General features: G+C 52.5%; 2 protein-coding genes across 2 annotated transcripts in view; both read left to right on the forward strand.

Annotated features, from left to right (window-relative positions):
* The window catches only part of RAB15 (RAB15, member RAS oncogene family), a 21,486-nt gene extending 9,911 nt beyond the window's left edge, over positions 1–11,575 (forward strand). The window contains exons 2-7 of the mRNA XM_007449028.1: positions 7,536–7,596; positions 8,542–8,602; positions 9,100–9,177; positions 9,860–9,949; positions 11,146–11,211; positions 11,370–11,575. Of these exons, the coding sequence (XP_007449090.1) occupies positions 7,536–7,596; positions 8,542–8,602; positions 9,100–9,177; positions 9,860–9,949; positions 11,146–11,211; positions 11,370–11,528 (515 nt within the window). The 3' untranslated portion in view covers positions 11,529–11,575. The remainder of the gene's footprint in view (positions 1–7,535; positions 7,597–8,541; positions 8,603–9,099; positions 9,178–9,859; positions 9,950–11,145; positions 11,212–11,369) is intronic.
* Positions 11,576–17,278: 5,703 nt separating this feature from the next.
* The window catches only part of GPX2 (glutathione peroxidase 2), a 3,144-nt gene continuing 1,973 nt past the window's right edge, over positions 17,279–18,449 (forward strand). Inside the window, 1 exon segment of the mRNA XM_007472202.1 lies at positions 17,279–17,500. Coding sequence (XP_007472264.1) covers positions 17,279–17,500 — 222 coding nt within the window.

Consider the following 18,449-nt stretch of genomic DNA (forward strand, 5'->3'; position numbering starts at 1 on the left):
TAGGGAAGCCCTCCCCTCCCTCTTGCATCTCCCTCCCACCCTCCCTATCCCACCCCTCTAGGTGGTCACAAAGCATGGAGCTGATCTCCCTGTGCTATGCAGCTGCTTCCCACCAGCCATCCATTCTACATTTGGTAGTGTATATATGTCCATGCCACTCTCTCACCTTGTCCCAGCCCAGCCCTCCCCCTCCCCCTCCCCGTGTCCTCAAGCCACTCTGTTTCTTGAGCTGCACTCCCTCCATGCTTTCCAGGGTTTTCTTTGGAGGCAGACAGTGATGGGAAGGAGTGCCGTTCCCCTGGATGTGCCCTGTTCCCATCTTTCCACGGTCTTCACAGGCCCTCCACTGTGGACTGGGGCAGTAAGCTCGTCCCCACGGTGAGGTATCTTAGGAGCTGAGGGAGTGCCAGTGCCGTCTCTCCTGCCTTGTCCCTCTGTCCCCCAGCCCCAGTACCTAAAGCAGGGCCTCCCTGTCCTCCAGTTCTCTGACGGCAGCCCTACTACTGTGCTCCAGCACTCTGGGTGTGGCCTGGCAGTCACTGGGGGTTGCTGCTGAAGGAGCAGAGGCTACACAGCCAAGGATACAGAAAGAGCCAGAGGCCACTGGTATAGTTAGGGCAGCACCGTCATAAGTGTGTCAGGGCCTGGCACTGTCACTTAACTGAGTTTTCTTGTCATTGTGAGGTGTTAAAGCAGCAGGACACATGCCACTGCTCTTGAGCCATGGGCACCCCCTCCACCTGCTCTCTGGGGCAGGGGGATGCCACTAATGGCACTGCTACTTTATGCCTGGCACTGCTGGTATGGAGGTGGAGATTTTTTTAAAATTATTTATTTATGGCTGCGTTGGGTCTTTGTTGTTGCGTGTGGGCTTTCTCTAGTTGCAGCGAGTGGGGGCTACTCTTTGTTGCGGTGCGCGGGCTTCTCACTGCAGTGGCTTCCCTTGTTGCGGAGCACGGGCTTTAGTAGTGCGGGCTCAGTAGTGGTGGCTCATGGGCTTAGTTGCTCCGCGGCATGTGGGATCTTCCCGGTCCAGGGATTGAACCCGTGTCCCCTGCAGTGGCAGGTGGATTCTTTCTTTTTTTTTTTTTTTTAAGATGTTGGGGGTAGGAGGGTTTTTTTAGTAATTTATTTATTTATTTTTGCTGGGTCGGGTCTTCCTTTCTGTGCGAGGGCTTTCTCTAGTTGTGGCAAGCGGGGGCCACTCTTCATTGCGGTGCGCGGGCCTCTCACTATCGCGGCCTCTTGTTGCGGAGCACGGGCTCCAGACGCGCAGGCTCAGTAGTTGTGGCTCACGGGCCTAGTTGCTCTGCGGCATGTGGGATCCTCCCAGACCAGGGCTCGAACCCGTGTCCCCTGCATTGGCAGGCAGACTCTCAACCACTGCGCCACCAGGGAAGTCCGAGGAGGAGATTTTTAAAACAAACACAAAATGTTGTCAAATACAAAAGTTATCCTCTGCCTCTTAGGTGCTCTGCATCTAGAAGACAAAAAGTAGGAGGTGGCGAGCAGCAGGGCACATCGTCTTCCTCCCAGCCCTGTAGCTGAAACGACTTGCCACCAGCCTGGGGGAGCCACTAGGCAGCAGTGGGCAAGTACCGGCTGAGTATCCTCAGGAAACCTGAGGTGCGCGCTAAGAAGAGGGGCTGTGCTATGAGGATGCCCGCGGGCCGACGCCTGGGGTCCGGCATGGACCGGTAGCTGTGCTGGGACCCGTGCCCCCAGCCCCCACACTGCACATCTGTCTGCCTCCTGCTTCTCTCAGTACCAACCGGCCAGTCCCTCTGCACCACCTGGAAGGAGCCGCTTTGGCGGAGACGGCACTGGCTCTCCCCGAGCTGCTCCTGTTGGCCAGGTCACGCTGTGGGTGACCAGCAAGCCCACTGATGGGCCTCCTTTGGGTCAGATGTCCACCCTGGTCTAGCAGCCAGCCCTGCTTCCCTGAGCGGAGGCTTTGGGCTGTGCACTTCCAGCCGAAAAGGCACACTGGGTGTGGCGGACACCACGATTGACGTATCTGAGGTGCTGGGAAGAAATGATGAACTGCTGGTCGTGGTCTGGGCACTTGGCTGGGAGAGGGCCTCGTCTTCTTGACTTTCTGCTCCCGGGGCTCTAAGGTCTCCAAGAACCTGTACCGGAGCGGTGTGGAGGTAGCTGCTTGTTTCTTCACACCTGGGTGTTCCCTGTGCCCGGGAAAGGAAGCCGGTCCTCTTGAAGGGATGCTGATGTGGCGCTGTGCAAGACGATGCATCTGGGCTTAGTGAAATCATGAGCTCTCAAGGACCAAGGGGCTCCCTAATAATAGGTTATGGTGGGCTTGCTCCATGTGTACCCACTACTAGACACCTTGTTATACCAGAACAGGGGTGGGGAAGGCAGGGGCGGGACAGAAAAGGCAGGAAGAGTCCGCAGCCTCGGAGGGTTGGGAAGCCACTGATCAAGTGAGGTGTCCTGGGTAGGTTTTGAGAAACCTGTTTGCAGTTCTGGCTCAGCCATAGGATGTGGGAAGGGAGTAAGTTACTTGGCTTCTCTGTGCCTCACGGTAATAATCCCTGCCCCTGTCTCCTTCATGGGGCTGGCATGAGAACCAAGGGCTCTGGATCCCCTAGCCAGGGGGTGTGCTATAATGCTTAGTAGTATCATGAACCTTGCGTGTGTTCTACCTAGAGATGGGCTAGACAGTGATTTTCAAACGTTAGTGTGCCTTAGATGTAGTAGCTCTGGGTGGGCCCATTTGCATTTTTAACAGGCTCCCCGGTGACGTGGATGCTGCCGGTCTCCGGATGAGCAAGGGTAGTGGAGTAGCAGGGGACTAGACTGTGCAATCCTTCCCACATCAAGGGTGCTCTGGGTTTGTTTTCCTGGCTCCTCCCCAGGAAGCCTTTATTTAGCAAAGGGAAGGTAGGAGTGAGAGAACTAACTTCTACCTATGAGGAGCTGCACATATATTATCTAATTTATATCCCACACCAACCCTTAGGAGGCCACTGGTATTCTCATTCTATGGACAAGCAAACCGAGCCTCAGAGAAGTTGAGAGTTCCCCAAAGTCACACAGCAAGTACCAGAATCAGGATTCAGACCCAGGTCTTTCTGACTCCAGTGCCAATGGATAGCTCTTCCACTAAATTAGAACCCTCAAACTTTCCTCTATCTAAAAAGTCACCCATGGTCCTGTTAAAAATACAGGTTTCAGGGCCTCACTCAAATTCTGATTCATTGGGTCTAGAAAGTCAAAGTAGTATCTTTTTTTTTTTTTTTTAATCACCCCAGGTGATTCTAAAGCTGAGCATCTGCAAAGTACACCTTGAGAATCGGAGAACTCCCATGCTGCCTCACCTGACACTTCACATGCAAAGTCGCAGTCCAGATGGAACTCCCAAACTTCAGCATGTGCTGAACTTGTTAAAACGCAGATTCCTGGCCACCTCCACCCCTACCCCTGCCCAGAGTTTTGGATTCTGTAGATCTGAGGCGAGGCCCAATAATTGGCATTTCTAACAAGCCCTGACTGATGGTGGTGCTGATGCTGCAGGTCCGGGGACCACACTTTGAGAACCACTGTCCTTAGAAGCCTGCTGTCAAAAGTGGGATCCACGGATCAGTAATATCAGCCTCACCCAGAGGCTTGTGTGGCATCTTAGGCCACATCTCACACCGACTCAATCAGAATCTGCATTTTAACATGGTCCCCACATGAGTTGCATCCACTCTAAAGTTTGAGAAGTGCTGTCTTAGAGGAGCCAGAATGAGAACACACCAGGGGTGGAGTTAGATGAAGAATCTCTCTTCTCCCTGAAGAGTCTGAAGGTGCAACAGAGAGGGGCGAAACTATTAGGATAGGATGTACACCTAGAGGGGGCTGATGACAGCTGAGAGGTGAGACTTGGAAAGGATAGAGGACTCTTCCCCAGGGAAGGTGGAGACGACAGGACATTCTGAGGAAATGAGGTGGGCCTCACAGCAAGGCTTCATCAGGCAGCTGTCTCTTTGCCCTTAAGACAGTGGACAGGGTAGTTCTCTTGGATGCTTTCAGCGGTAGCGGTAGGGAGAGGGTGGACCGGGACTGAGCCCTTCAGCAGGGAAGACAGTGGCTGTGAGGAATGTGGTGGGTGAACCACCTGGAATAAACAGCTTCTGAGCAGCGGCGAGGGCCGGCGGAGGTGAGAAAGCATGAGTCTCTAGGCGACTAAACAGGGCCAGTCTTTTGACTTTGCGCTGCAGTGCTCAGCAGTGGAAAAAACCCAGCAGCCACGCAGGGACAAGGAAGGGGCCGCGGGTGGGCACAGGTCACGGCAGGCCAGGGCTGACTGGTAGATGGACACCGTGGAAGGTGCAGGGTGTATGGGAGCAGAGTAGAGCAATAGATTTCACTAGAAGATCTTTGGGCTGTTAATCTTTCAATTTAAAAAGGAGGGGAGTGGGTGGGAGAGGAAGATCCCTCAGAAGGCATAGACTTTCTATGTTTCTTCCTTAGTGCCGGTGAAGAGCCAATACTGATGCATTTTATTTCTCAGAGATGTTACAACAAATTTTATTGGTGGTCAGGAGGGTCTAGGTTGCAAGACGGTGGCGGGGGTGTGTGTGCCATGAGCCCCCAGAATTCCCCAGCCTTGGTCCCTGGCCACACAGCTAAGAAGCAAGGGAAGAGTGGAGAAGGAATCCAAGCCCAGCGCTCACTCCCAGGGCGGCTCCCTGTCTTCTTGTCAGCCCTGCCTCTCCTAAGACCTGCCTTCATTGTCAGGGAAAGCTCCCTGGTGTTGGGGGCTCCTCCCCCAGCTGAGCCCTTCTCCAGAGAGAAACAGCAAAGCGTAGGTAAGGCCACTCTGCCTGGTTAACACACTATTCTCCTCTCATTCCCCCAAGAAACAGTGCAAGGGCTCTGCCATCAAACAGGCCTCTGCTACTTGCTGTGCCAACCTTGGGCTAGTTATCTTACCTCCCTGGGCCTTTGTTTCCTGTGTAATAAGCTCTGTAAGGGCAAGGACCATCTGTCTTTTTGGCCACTTTGTCTGCATCTAGCACTGTGCAGGGCACAAAGTAAGTTCCCATAGAGGTTTGTGGAATAAAGGATATAGATTCCTCTCTCTCACCAGCTTCCCACCCTTGCGACCACTTTGCACAAGGTGCTGCCCTTTGACTGGGCTTGCTGGGCTGGTATGAGGATGAGCTGGGTTTATTATGAAATGAACAGAATCCCTGGTTCTCCTGGGAAGAAGGCACTGTACCAGGAAAGAACAAAGCTTTCTTGATTCCCTTCTATGCCGGGTGTTGGGGAGAAGCACCAGGTCTTAGTTGTGGCATGTGGGATCTTTAGTTGTGGCATGCGAACTCTTAGCTGTGGCATGCGGGATCTAGTTCCCTAACCAGGGATCGAACCCAGGCCCCCTGCATTGGGAGCGTGGAGTCTTACCCACTGGACCACCAGGGAAGTCCCGAGAAGCAAATTCTTGACAACTGCTTGTCTAGGGAGGGGGTGAGCACGCTACTGCCCCCCCACCAAGGCCAGGGGCCCCTCTCCTTCTTTCTCCCTCCTCTTTTTTTTACTTTCTTGGCACCCTCGGTAGAATGGCTGCCAGGCGTTATCCATTTGGAAAAGTACAGCTCAATAGATATGAATCAGCTTGGGCAGGTGAAAAGTGATTCACTTCCGAGCAAGTTGATTTAGTTCAGGTTGTCCAGTCTGAATCTTATTCTCCCTTTTAATTAAATGATGACTGGTCTCAGTGGTGAGAAGGAAGAGCCTGAATTTAATGTCTGTGTTTGTGGAAAGCTGGGGACAATGTGGATAAGGGGGGAAGCATTCCTGTTGGCGAAGAACTAATGCCGGGGCGGAATGGCGGGGGCACTGGGGATTCTGGCACCTGTGGGGCTGTGCTGTGCAGCCTGGGGACTATGGGCCGGAACTCTGCCTTCACCCTGTTTCTCACCTGAACACTGGTTAATGGTGCCCATTCCTGACTTGTCTCCAGGGAGTGCACTAGGACTGCAGCTTAATTAACTTCCTAGACACAGTTCTTGAATCACTGGGCACAGTGCCTGGCACAGTTAGGGCTGGGGAGAGGTGCCTCATCACTGCTGTCACTGAGATTCAAGCCTGCATGCTGCTGGTGGTGCTGACTTCTCCTGCTGCAAAATTCCCCAGATACGTTTCTGTGCTGGACTGGTTTGCCAAATCCCTTACGTTTCCTGTGTCTTGTGGCAGCTTAGCTCCTCAAGCCCCTGGGCAGATGACCCTGAGAACCCTGATTGTCTACCCTCCCTCCCCCAATGACATGCTGTGCCACTGCCTCTTCATGTGGTCACTGGCAGTGACCCAGGAGCACCCATGTAGACCAGGGCTGTACTTGGTATAGTGATAGCTGTGACTGACTGAATGTCCACCAGGTCCCAAGCACTGTATCTCATTTGGTTTTCTCAGTGACCCTCTGAAATGATTGGTAATGTCCCCATTTTACTGATGAGAAAATGGAGGCTCAGAGGTGCCCAAGGTCATAGCTATGAGTTAAGTGGCCAGAGTTAGGATTCAAGCACAGGCCTGACATTGAAGCCCATGCTCCTTCTAGTAAACAACAATGCCTCCTCTGGTAAAAGGGCCTAGTCAGCAACAGATGCACTAGGCCGTCTCCTTGGTGGGCCTTTGTTAGGTGCCGAGGGCTCTATACACACTGTGGGGCTGAAACAGTCCTCCTCTCTCGCCAGGGTCTCTGTGCTTTCCCCACATTCATGATGGCACCATAACCCCTCCTGGTTGCTAATAAGGCAGAGAGAGAATAAACCCAGGCAAATGAGGTGGACTGCTATTCCTAGGGATTAGAGTTCCAGGAGGGATAAATACAAGTGGTTCTCTGCAGAAGTATAAATAAGGAAAACTTTACACGGGAGTAGAGTGAGACACATTTTGGGGCTAAGTAAGGCAGCAAAGGAGTGGATTCCGCCATATTCACTTCCTGTGTGCCACAGGCCCTTTACTCCTGGCAACTCGCAGCTCAAGGAGGAAGGGAAGCCCCATTCAAAGCCCTGGACACTCCCTGAGGGTCAGTTTTTGGTTCAAGAAGGCCTTTACCTTGTGCCATCTTTCTGCCAAGTTAAACCAAAAGGAGACCCTCAGGTATGAGTGCCCTAGGCCATACTTCAGTCCTCAGCAGGTATCCCTCCTTTCTTTTTTTTTTTTTTAATTTATTTATTTTATTTTTTGTTGCTGAGCACGGGCTTTCTCTAGTTGTGGCAAGTGGGGGCTACTCTTCGTTGTGGTGCGTGGGCTTCTCATTGTGGTGGCTTCTCTTGTTGCGGAGCACGGGCTCTAGGCACGTGGGCTTCAGTAGTTGTGGCATGTGGGCTCGGTAGTTGTGGCTCACCGGCTCTAGAGCACAGGCTCAGTAGTTGCGGCGCACGGGCTTAGTTGCTCTGCGGCATGTGGGATCTTCCCAGACCAGGGCTCGAACCCGTGTCCCCTGCATTGGCAGGTGGATTCTTCACCACTGCGCCACCAGGGAAGCCCGCTTCCTAACTGTCTTACTCACTTCCTTTCCCCAGGTGTTGACTTTAAGATGAAGACCATAGAGGTAGATGGCATCAAAGTACGGATACAGATTTGGTGAGTTGGGTAGGAGGAGAGGACCTGGGGCTCTCCCTAGCTGCCACTGCCATGTGTAAAATCCAGAGGCTTCATCTGGAGTAACTGGCCACCTTTTCGATGGAGAGAAGCAGAAGTCTCAAAGCCCATCTCCTGCTCCCATGAGCCTTAATCTCTCATCTCTGCGGCTCCCGAGATCTTAGTTCCCCGACCAAGGATTAAATCCAGGCCCTTGGCAGTGAAAGCGCGGAGTCCTAACCACTGAACCACCAGGGAGTTCCCTCTCATCTCTTTCTTAAGAAACTTATGGGACTGACCGCAAGTCACCAAAAAGCAAGAATTAGAAGGAATTGGCAAACTAAGCACTGCGGGTTTGTCTTCGAATAAAGCTTTTCCCTTGGGCCGTGCTGCCCTGCATAGCACTGAGGTAGGATTCCAAGCAGGGAGGGCTACACCCCATCCTTACGGTGGGAGTTCCTGGTCGGAGCTCCTCACTACAGCACAGTGCAGTTCCCATAAGTAGCCACAGGGGGCCGCTATAGCTCTCTGGCATGTTGCTCCTGGAAGCATTGCCTTTCCAGCATTTGGAGCGGCCTCCCAATTTCAGAGTGGTATGGGCATTGCCTGCAGAGGTCCCAGAGGGACTGGAGATGGAGTAGTCCCACCAGTCTGGCCACAATGGCCAAATCCTAGAGAAAGTTATCCAAGACCCAGTTATGGTTGTGGCTCCTAGTGCAGATACAGTTGACAAGGACCCACAAGCCCTGTCAGCACCTATGACCAGCCCTCTCTGCTGCAGAGTCAGATACGTTTGGATCCCCTTGGGGACCAAAGCTCCACTGATTTTTCACCCTGCAGCTCTCCAGTTTCTCCTGCAAAGGCACAGGGTCTCCCAGGTCCCGTTCCTCCCCTCCCCGCCTGCTTCCATGGTCCCTGCTCTTTTGAAGGGCTGGCTTTCTATTGCAGGGACACAGCGGGGCAGGAGAGATATCAGACCATCACAAAGCAGTACTATCGACGGGCCCAGGTGAGCCGCTATTTTCAGGGTTTAGAGGTGGGATGCTGCCACCCACACTCCTGGCTCCGGGCGTTTGAGATATTTGTGCCACTGATCCCCAAATGGGCCCTCGGATTGCCTGCTGCGGAGTGAGGGGGTGGGCTCAGGGCGGTCTTTCAGTCGTTCACTGATCATTCATTCATCAGCTACTCTCTGAGCACTCACTACTGGCGGGTCCCCACCCTCACCCTCAACTTCCACCCTCCTCCCCGGGCCAAAGACCACATCAAAGTATTGGTGCCTTTCTGCCTCAGAGAGCTCTGTGATGAGCCTAGGAAGCAACAGCTTTGGGGGTCTGAGAGAGAAGGAGACTTTTCTGGGTGCTGAGGGATCTTCATTATGCTAAGCAGGGAGAAGGGAGATTGGGACCCAGCACTTAAGGTACCACATCCGATTCTGACCCCATGACTATGCACTGTCTCTGTGTGCATGTACCTGCCCCATCTCTCTCTCCTTCTCTCTCTCAGGGAATATTTTTAGTCTACGACATTAGCAGCGAGCGCTCTTACCAGCACATCATGAAGTGGGTCAGTGATGTGGATGAGGTAGGATGTGCTGCCTCACTCTTGGGGGTGGGGAAGGGCACCTGAGAGGGGAAAGCAAAGTGAAGGCCACATGGGAAGGGCTGAAGCTGTCAGGGTTGGCGAGCAAACACTACCAGGAACCCTTGCCTTCTGCAGCCCCCGATCGAGACCTCTGGGTGAGTAAGACATGAGGAAGAAGCCCAAGCAGCCATGCCCTCCATGCTCTATACCCTGCCAGGCCTCCATGGCTGTGTCTTCCCCTGAAATGAGTTAGAACAGAGCCTACGCTGTGAACAGCTTCCTTCCTGAAATGTCAGGACCAGGTGGAATTGCGAGACTGGTGTTCCAGTCCTGGCTCTGCCACCACAGTTGTGGAGCCCTGGGCAAGCCATTTGAACTCTGAGTCCCCAGTTCTTCATCTGTAGAATGAGGGGCTGGACTTAAGTCCAGCGTCCTTTCCAGTTGTCCAACCTGAGGAAGCATCAGTGTCTTCTACCCTAAACAGTCCCTGTGACATCCCTCTGGGACCCCTGGGATCAGCCATGGTACTTGGGGACGCCTGGCACCTGCACCCAGTCAGCCCACTCTGTCCCTAGGGCTCTTAACTTTGCTGCTGATGTGGAAGCCAGTGTAGGCTGTGTGGGTGGGGAGATTGGGGGAAAGGCAGCACTCACTGGCAGTTCTGTCTGTCCTTTGTCCCTAGTATGCACCAGAAGGTGTCCAGAAGATCCTTATAGGGAATAAGGCTGATGAAGAGCAGAAACGGCAGGTGGGAAGAGAGCAAGGGCAGCAGGTAAGTGCGAGTGAGCTGGCTGAATCCAGCTTTTGGCTGGCTTCCTGGGCCAGGCCTGAGAACTGGGACCCAGGGTTCTATCACCATCATCAGACACCCTCCTACCTCCACAGTAGCCTAAGGCACTGGCTGAATTGCCATCCTTGAGAGTTTGTTTTCTGTCCTTTAGGACAGTGATTTGGGGTCCATCCTGAAACAAAGACCTCTCCCAACTCCAAGGCCCCCAAAGCAGGATTACCTCTGCCTAAGAGCCCACCCTGGTTAGTGCGGAGGAGGGACTTCAAGTGGCTCCCTTCTCCTCTAGCAGCATCCAGGCATAGCTTCTGTCCTACAGTCATCTCACCCCTCCACACCCACTCCCTGTCCTCCTTACAGTTGAAAAGAGGTAGGAAGGGAAATGAAGGCATGAAGGGCCCACATTTGGAGAAGCCATGGTGGCAGAGAGGGTAGGAGGATGGTTTTGAGGGAATGTCCAATCACACAGGGAGACCATCCTCCCAGAGAACAGAAAGAAAGATGGGTACCACTGAGGCCAGAGTCACCCGCTTACTCTGAGGGCCTCAAGAGTTTTTCTCTCCCTCTTCAGTCAATAGCGTCCCATTAGCACTTGAAATAAAATTGTTTTTTAGTATAAAAAATAATACATGGTCATTGAAAATTTTGAAAATAGAGGGCAACTCCTACTAGAATATTCGTATTTGTTGATTACTGTATGTGTGGTCCTGTGCTAAGCAAGTGCTTAACCCTTCCATAGCCCTGGCTGATAGACGCTCTCATCCCCTTTGAACAGAATGCGAAGTTGGGGCTTAGAGGGAAGAGGTAACTTGTCTTAAGGTCATACGCTCTTAAGTGACAGCACTGGTATTCCAGCCTGGGTCTGTTTGACCTCAAAGCCCATGTTTTTCATTAGTTTGTCACAATAATTTTGTGTCTCTGTCTCCTGACATGTGATGTGTGTGTGTTGGGTGTATATGTGTGCCTGTGTGTAGGTGGGGTGCATTTGTGGAGCATCTTCTCCCATTCTCTGCTAGCCTGTGTCTTAGGAAGTCCTAGTCTCATCTGAGAAGTTATCTACTCTGAGAAACTGTCGCGACACAGCACGGGCCCTGAGTGCAGTGGCAGGAAGGATGCACCAGGTGCTGCGGGCACCTCCCTTCCCTTAGCGACTCCCTTTCAGGAATGTTCTTCTCTTGCAGCTGGCTAAAGAGTACGGCATGGACTTCTATGAAACAAGTGCCTGCACCAACCTCAACATTAAAGAGGTGAGTACCGTCTCTTGAGCTGAGTCCAGCGAGGCGGGGAGGCGAGAGGACGAGGCAGCAGAGTGGCTGGGAGCAGATGAGCCCCACCCAGGGCAGGCAGCCACAGGGGTGCCGGGAAGAGGGGAGACCTGGACTTACTGTGTTCTTTGCCCTCCCAGTCCTTCACGCGCCTGACCGAGCTGGTGCTGCAGGCCCACAGGAAGGAGCTGGAAGGTCTGCGGACACCCGCCAGCAATGAGTTGGCCCTGGAGGAGCTGGAGGAGAAAGAGGGCAAACCCGAGGGCCCGGAGAACTCTTCGAAAACCTGCTGGTGCTGAGCATCTTGCGTGGAGTGCCCCGCACAGTCCCCTCTCCCCGCAGGAGGGCTGCGGGCACACAGGGAGCCTGGGCTTTGCCCTGCTTCTCTTCTCCTTCGGGTGACCCTGTGGAATCTCGGTCGCTGCTCCTCCCCGCTGCCTGGCTCTGGGGAGCAGCTCCTCTGTCCTGTCCCAGCAGCCTCGCCCCCCTCCCCTCCCCCCGGGATGGCCCCCTCCAGCCTGTTTCCCCAGCCACAGGCCTGCTACGAGCCCCTGATGTGCTACGAGCACTGCCTCACTACCCCGAGGTCCCAGACGATGGCCCAGTCTGGAATCAAGGCCACTGGAGGTTCCTTCCCTCTCAGTGCATCTGGTCTCCTCTCCGCTTCTCCTCGCTTCTTCCCACCTCTCTTTCTGTCCCTTCCCCTCAGCTGTGCTCCTGTCAAAGCCCTCCCCCCGCCCCCACGTGTCCCGTGTGGCTGCTGGTACAGCACCTTTCAATTCCTCCCTCTTTGCCGGGCCGAGGGAGTGGACTCAGGCTCAGGGGCACGTTCCCTGCTCTGCTCCGGGAGAAGCCCCACCCCGCTTTGTAGGAAATTCTTCCCGTCCTCTCCTCGCCACCGCCCCTTCCTGTGCCATGGGCCTGCCTCCCCGGGGACCGGGGAAAGAGGAACGGCAAGAGAGGAAGGAAAGCCCAAACTGGTGGTCCCCACACCTGGGACTGTCCTACACAACCCCCCTCCCGTCCCCAGCTTCCGCTGCACTTGGCTGCCTGCCCTCCTGCCTCTTGGGGGAACTGAGCTTCAGAGAAAAAAAAAAATGATGAGGGGTGGCAGGGATAAGAAGTAACCTCCATTCTCTACCTGCCTTGCAGCGTGTACGCTATTTCTCCCTGCCCCCGGGCTCCCGAATTTAAAGATGTGAACCAAGGCCTGAGGGCACTGCAGGGGCAAGGAGAGCCCTGGGGCCAACCACACACTCGGGAAGGGGAGTGTTTGGAAATGAAGGACCAGCTCCTATGTATCAGGTTAAGAGCCAGGACAGCAGTTTGCAAACCAGAGTGGTATTCGGCAGAAGCAGAGATTCCTGGGCCCCATCTTCCATTTCTTATGTAAGAAGGGCACTTCGCCACCGCCCCGGCAGGTGAGGGGTGACAGAACCACGCTGGTGGTCTGAACCAGGCTGGCTGAGCCCAGCCTTCTGCTCTCAAGGCTTTCCCGAGACCCAGAGTTTGTGGGAGAAGGGCGGGGGGCTCATGGGCAGAAAGCAGGCGAGCCCTGGGTAGGAACGCTTGGTGCTGTTCCCTTCAGCCTTCAAGACCAACTGCTCATCTTGTTCCTCAGCTCCTGACTCAGAGGCTTGAGGGTCTGCCAACTGCACTGTGGCTACAGGTGGAGGGAAGCGGACTCCCTCCTCCAGGGCCCTTTGTTTCTGGAAGAAGGTTCTTTAACCCCGTATGGTCCAACAGTCGTTTGCAGGAGGCCCTTTAAGGAGGGAACAAGTCAGTTACCAGCCCTAGTAGGGTTCCTTCCCACCTTCCCAAGATGGGAGAAGCCTAGGGAGGAGGATCAGTCTTAAGATGCGTTGCATGGCTGGCGCTGGAGTGAAAACAAAACCGGGCATCGAACATTCACTAATTAAAGACTAAAGTCCAGGACACACACATGTGAAGGATTAAGAGCCCCACTTCCTTACTCTGAAAAAATGGGTGGGGGATGAAATCGCCAAACCTTTCCTCTGACTCTTATCAAATCAGGAGAGGGCAGGAGAGGGTAGCTCAGGATGAGGGAATGGGGGATGGGTTATCGTAGGGGAAGGAAAAGGAAGGCAGGAATAGTTATAAATCGTCAGCTAATGAGAAATGTAAAAAGCTGACTCTTTAGGACGAAATCATGACCAGAGCTGAGGATGTTTCCTTGAGGACTAACTCCTCAGGTGTTAAAACATGCAGCATCACTCTGGGGTGGGGAGGTCAGCAGTGCCAACCTGTGGTGTGCCCTCAGCCAGGGGCTCGGGGGAGGAGAAGTTATACTGGCCACTGGCTCCAACCTGTGGTCAGTGTTGCTGCTTTCCCTGAAGATCTGGCCGAGCACCATTGCCTTTCTCTCCTAGCCCCCCTGGGGAAGAGGGACTATATTTTTACTGTACCCTAGGGGTTCTGGAAGGGAAAACTTGGGGTTAGGATCCTATGGCCTGAGAAGCCCCATCCGTAAGGGCCACAGCTGGGGAGAGGTATGGGGCAGGAGAGGGGTTGGGATTTTAGGGTGCAGCTATGCTCATGAGGTACCAGAGTCAGCCTCTCACCCCTAAACTTCTCCAGTCCCGGACGCAGCCTGGGACCTGGCCTTAGACTGTTGAGCAGGTGCGCCTGCCTGTTGGCTGCACCTTTGCACCTGTTGTCTTGAGGCGCCGCACGGCCCCAGGCTCTCCACCTGCTCCTGAGCCCCAGCATCTCCCTGTGACGGGTAAACTTTGTGTGCTGTGTCTCGGGTCCAGGATATGAATTGTGAGCAGGGTTCATCTATTTTAAACACAGATGTTTACAAAATAAAGAATATTTCAAGTCACAGGTGTGACTGCCTGTGTGAATCCCCGGGAGTAGATCTCATTGGGACCCTGGCAGTTCAGGGGGAGGGAGAGAGGCAGTGCTGGTAGAAGAGGTTCCAGAATCCTAAAGCAACAGCAGAAGAATGACAATGGAAACAGCAAACGTCTTCTGTTTGGTGCCTTTCCTAATGCCACCTGCAGGGGAGCGCCAAGCAAAGCCCCCATTGCTCGGCAGTGGGCTCCCATTGTGGAAATAAGATTGAGTAGAATCATTGGGGACATGCTGAATATCTATGTCTGAGGGTGTCTTTAAAACCAAGAGGGGGGGCTTCCCTGGTGGCGCAGTGGTTGAGAATCTGCCTGCCAATGCAGGGGACACGGGTTCGAGCCCTGGTCTGGGAAGATCCCACATGCCACGGAGAAACTGGGCCCGTGAGCCACAATTACTGAGCCTGCGCGTCTGGAGCCTGTGCTCCGCAACAAGAGAGGCTGTGATAGTGAGAGGCCCGCGCACCGCGATGAAGAGTGGGCCCCGCTTGCCACAAGTAGAGAAAGCCCTCGCACAGAAACGAAGCCCCAACACAGCAAAAATAAATTATTAATTAATTTTTTAAAAAACCCAAAAAACCAAGAGGGTTCTCATCTGCTTGGAATGTAACAGAAACAGGTCTTCCTGAAGGCATGAGGTGGGATTAAGTAATCTTTCAGAAGTTCATCCTAGCCCTGTGCTTGGATACCCCAAGGGAACAAGGCAGTCTAGAATCTTGGGGTCTGGGGACTGTTGAATACTATACTCTGGGGTCCGGAGTTGATGGAAAAGGCAGAGAATGTTTGGAGGTAAAGATAAAATGAAGAAGGAAGGAGTAAAACAAGGCAGGGCAACGGTAGCCTAAGATCTTAACCTGTATTTTCCAATTTACACAGAACTTGTAATGCTTTATCTCCTTTATCGGAACAATGAGACAATCACGGCTGCGTGAGATAAGGAAGGTGATTATCTTTATCCAAGTTCGACAGATAAGGAAACAGGTGCCTAGGGGCCCCAAGGAAGAGTGGCAGAGTCAAGGCTTAAAAGGAACAACCGGAATTGAAATCTCCAGAGGGGAAAGCTTGGCATCTCTATTTAGAAAAATCGCTACATGCAATTCTCACTGCAGCCAGAATTGAGAACCATCGACCTAGGCTTTCTGCCTACTAAGCCAGTGAAGTTTCCCGAACATCTACTGTCCCTGTGGAAAGCCATGTTAGTGCATGTCCAGAGTTACAAGCTTCTGGAAAGTAGGCCAGTTTGAGGTAAATCTGGAAACAAAGAGGTATTTTAGGAGAGCTTCATCAATTGTATTCAATCGTGAAAGGTGAGAACCTGGGTGACTCAAGGTGTCCTAGGTTGCCCCTGGAGAAAAGGGATGTCTTGTACCTAAGGAAGACAGCACCTCCACTCCTCAGCTCGGCGACTTCCATGGTCTTCCTGGAGAGGAGTCCCAGAAGGGCAGCCAGTAAGCATCTGGAAGCCCAGAGAGTACTAGGGAAGTGTTAGGCATGCAGGTGAATCTGGCAAGTTCATGTTAACAGTTTAGCCCATTATCAGGGCGAAGTTCTTGACTCAGTGGCTTAGGAGGCGTTTATTTGCTTTTTCTAGCAACTCTACCCAGCCTCAGCAGGGGACACACTTCTCTCTGCGTTTCCTGCCACCTCTTCTAGTGGCAAAAGATTCCATTCCCACTTAGGTAATGGAAGCTTTTTTGTAGGGAGCAACCAGTTAAGATGTATGGATTCCCGTGTTGCTATAAACAGCCATGAACAGGCTACAGAAAAGAACACCTGGGTACTTCCTGGAAAGTACTTCCTCCATCTTCTCAACAAGTCAGATTCTCAAGACCAGCTGCTCCCCAACCTGGCTTATTCTTTGTTCTAGGAGACCATTCCCAATGGACACATACCTGTGAAAACACTCTCTAGTAAACAACTGCATTGTTATTGAAATTTCTCTCTAAAATCCCAAAGCCAGGTAAAGCCTAATTGCCAGCTTTAATGATGGAGAAATCCAGGCATTAAAAACAAAAAACAAAAAAACAAAATAACAAACCCTGATTTCTTGCATTGGTGGGTGTTTGGAAGAATGAAGTGAAGCATTAGGTCTTCTTAGTTTCTGTGGGCTTCCAGCGCTGTGCTCCCATGATAGCTCTTAGCAGGTCCCCCGATGTCCGGCAACACATTGCATGCTGGTGTTGAAAACGTCGTGAGTGGCCTAGGTGGGTCTAGAACCATAGCAGCTTCGACTGCCTGCACACTTCCTTCTGTGGGGAATGACCAGCACAAGCCCCTCTGAGAAGTCTTTTGGACTGAGTCTTTGTCTGATAAGAGGTAGGGGCATCCATCCCCTCTGAGTTTACCCACCTGCTCTGTGACTCCTCTCTGTTATCCCAGCCACAACCAACTGCATCCTCATGACCCTGTGGAGGTGGGGTGTGGTGTATTAGAGGAGATGGTACAGCACAGGGGCAAGGGCAGATGTGCTCTCCAGGACAAGTACCATCACTCACTGAGAGACTTTTCAAGACAAACACAGCCTCCCCTCTTCAGACTGGTGCAAGCTGAGGCACTGAAAGCCATTATTTTAGAAAACCACACACCATCCTCCTAATGGTCCCTTTGATTTTGTGCTTGTGGAAAGTCAGCCAAAGAGAGAAATGTGAACAGTAACATGAATATTCCATTTGTAGTCTGAGTCAAGGGGACATGCGCCCAATCCTCTTCCTCATCCTTCAGCCCTCGGCAGACCCTGACCTCTCAATTGCACAATTCAGAGCTCGGCACTCAGCAGGCGCTCAATAACTGTCTGTGCCAAGTGCAAACAATATGCTAGGGCAAGTAGGAGTCAATCTTGCATCCCTCCCTGCCTTTTTTCCTCCCCGTCCAACCTTTGGGGCTCTGGTTTCCTGCAAGCAGTGAATTATTCATGTTTGCTCAGAGATATCACATTGGCCCTTCCTAGGTTGCCAACAGGGTGGAGCAGGGAGGTGGCTTTGTTCAGAGTCTGTAAATAGGAGGAGCGACCTTCCTGTTCAAACAGCACTTACAGGTAGGTGACTTTTTGCTAAGTCATCCTGGGGATGTTCAAAGTCCCATTGTGAGATCCTTCCTGGCTCCTCCTTCCTCCCCACCCCTTTAATAGACCCTTAAGTGGGCTCACACTGCTCTGCCACTCACTCTGCACTCGCACCATGGCTTACGTTGCCAAGTCCTTCTATGACCTCAGTGCTATCAGCCTAGATGGGGAGAAGGTAGATTTCAATACATTCAGAGGCAGGGCAGTGCTGATTGAGAACGTGGCCTCGCTCTGAGGCACAACCAGCCGGGACTTCACCCAACTCAACGAGCTGCAATGCCGCTTTCCCAGGCGCCTGGTGGTTCTTGGCTTCCCTTGCAACCAATTTGGACATCAGGTGAGACGTCCCTGGTATTGTACCCAAGGAGTTGGGTTGCTGCAGCTCCAGTGGGCTAAAGAGAGGGGGAGGACAACTATGTGTGTTGAGTGTCTTGAAGCATGGGGTATGTTTTGTGAATCTAGGTCTTTAGGTGCATGTGAGTACCAGGGGGAAGTCAGTATGATTCTGTCTGTGATAGAACACCAAACGTATGGATTTTTATGGTTTCTTGTCTTCCCACTATACTCCATGAGGGCTGGTACCAGGTCTGTTTTTCTCTCCATTGTGTCCTCAGTGCCTGGGTATAGAAGGCACTCATTAAATGTTTGTTGAATGAATGACTGGAGGAAATAGAAGATCAAGAATCAAACTAGGATTGAACTGACTCATGAGACCTTCATTTTCACTACATTTGATTCTGCTACCTAATAGCTCTGTGTCCCAGGAAGAGTCACTCAATTTTTCTGTTTTGGTTTCCTCTTCTATAAACTAGGGATAATACCACTTATCTGATAGGATTATTGTGAGGTTGTGGGGATAAGAGCTACAAAAGTAACTTGAAAAGTATAGAGTAATATGCAAATGTAAGCAACTTTACTATTTAGATTGAAAGGTTTTGTTTGTTTGTTTAAAATCAGCCAAGTGGAGAGTGAATTGGGGGGAAGGTAAAAGGGTTTGCAAAGTGTACGGGTCTCCTCTGGGCATCACACGTGCCTCTCTATCCCTGATTAATGGGTCAAGTTGTTATAGATCTTCAGCCCGCACACCTCAAGTTATCTTTTAGGGATTCTTATATTTTCACTTAGGATTTTTTTTTTTTTAATTTTTTGCGGTACGCTGGCCTCTCACTGTTTTGGCCTCTCCCGTTGCGGAGCACAGGCTCCGGACGCGCAGGCTCAGCGGCCATGGCTCACGGGCCCAGCCGCTTCGCGGCATGTGGGATCTTCCCGGACCGGGGCACGAACCC

The sequence above is a fragment of the Lipotes vexillifer genome, unplaced genomic scaffold, assembly GCF_000442215.2.
Source record: "Lipotes vexillifer unplaced genomic scaffold, Lipotes_vexillifer_v1.1 scaffold629, whole genome shotgun sequence".
Lineage (NCBI taxonomy): Eukaryota > Metazoa > Chordata > Mammalia > Artiodactyla > Lipotidae > Lipotes > Lipotes vexillifer.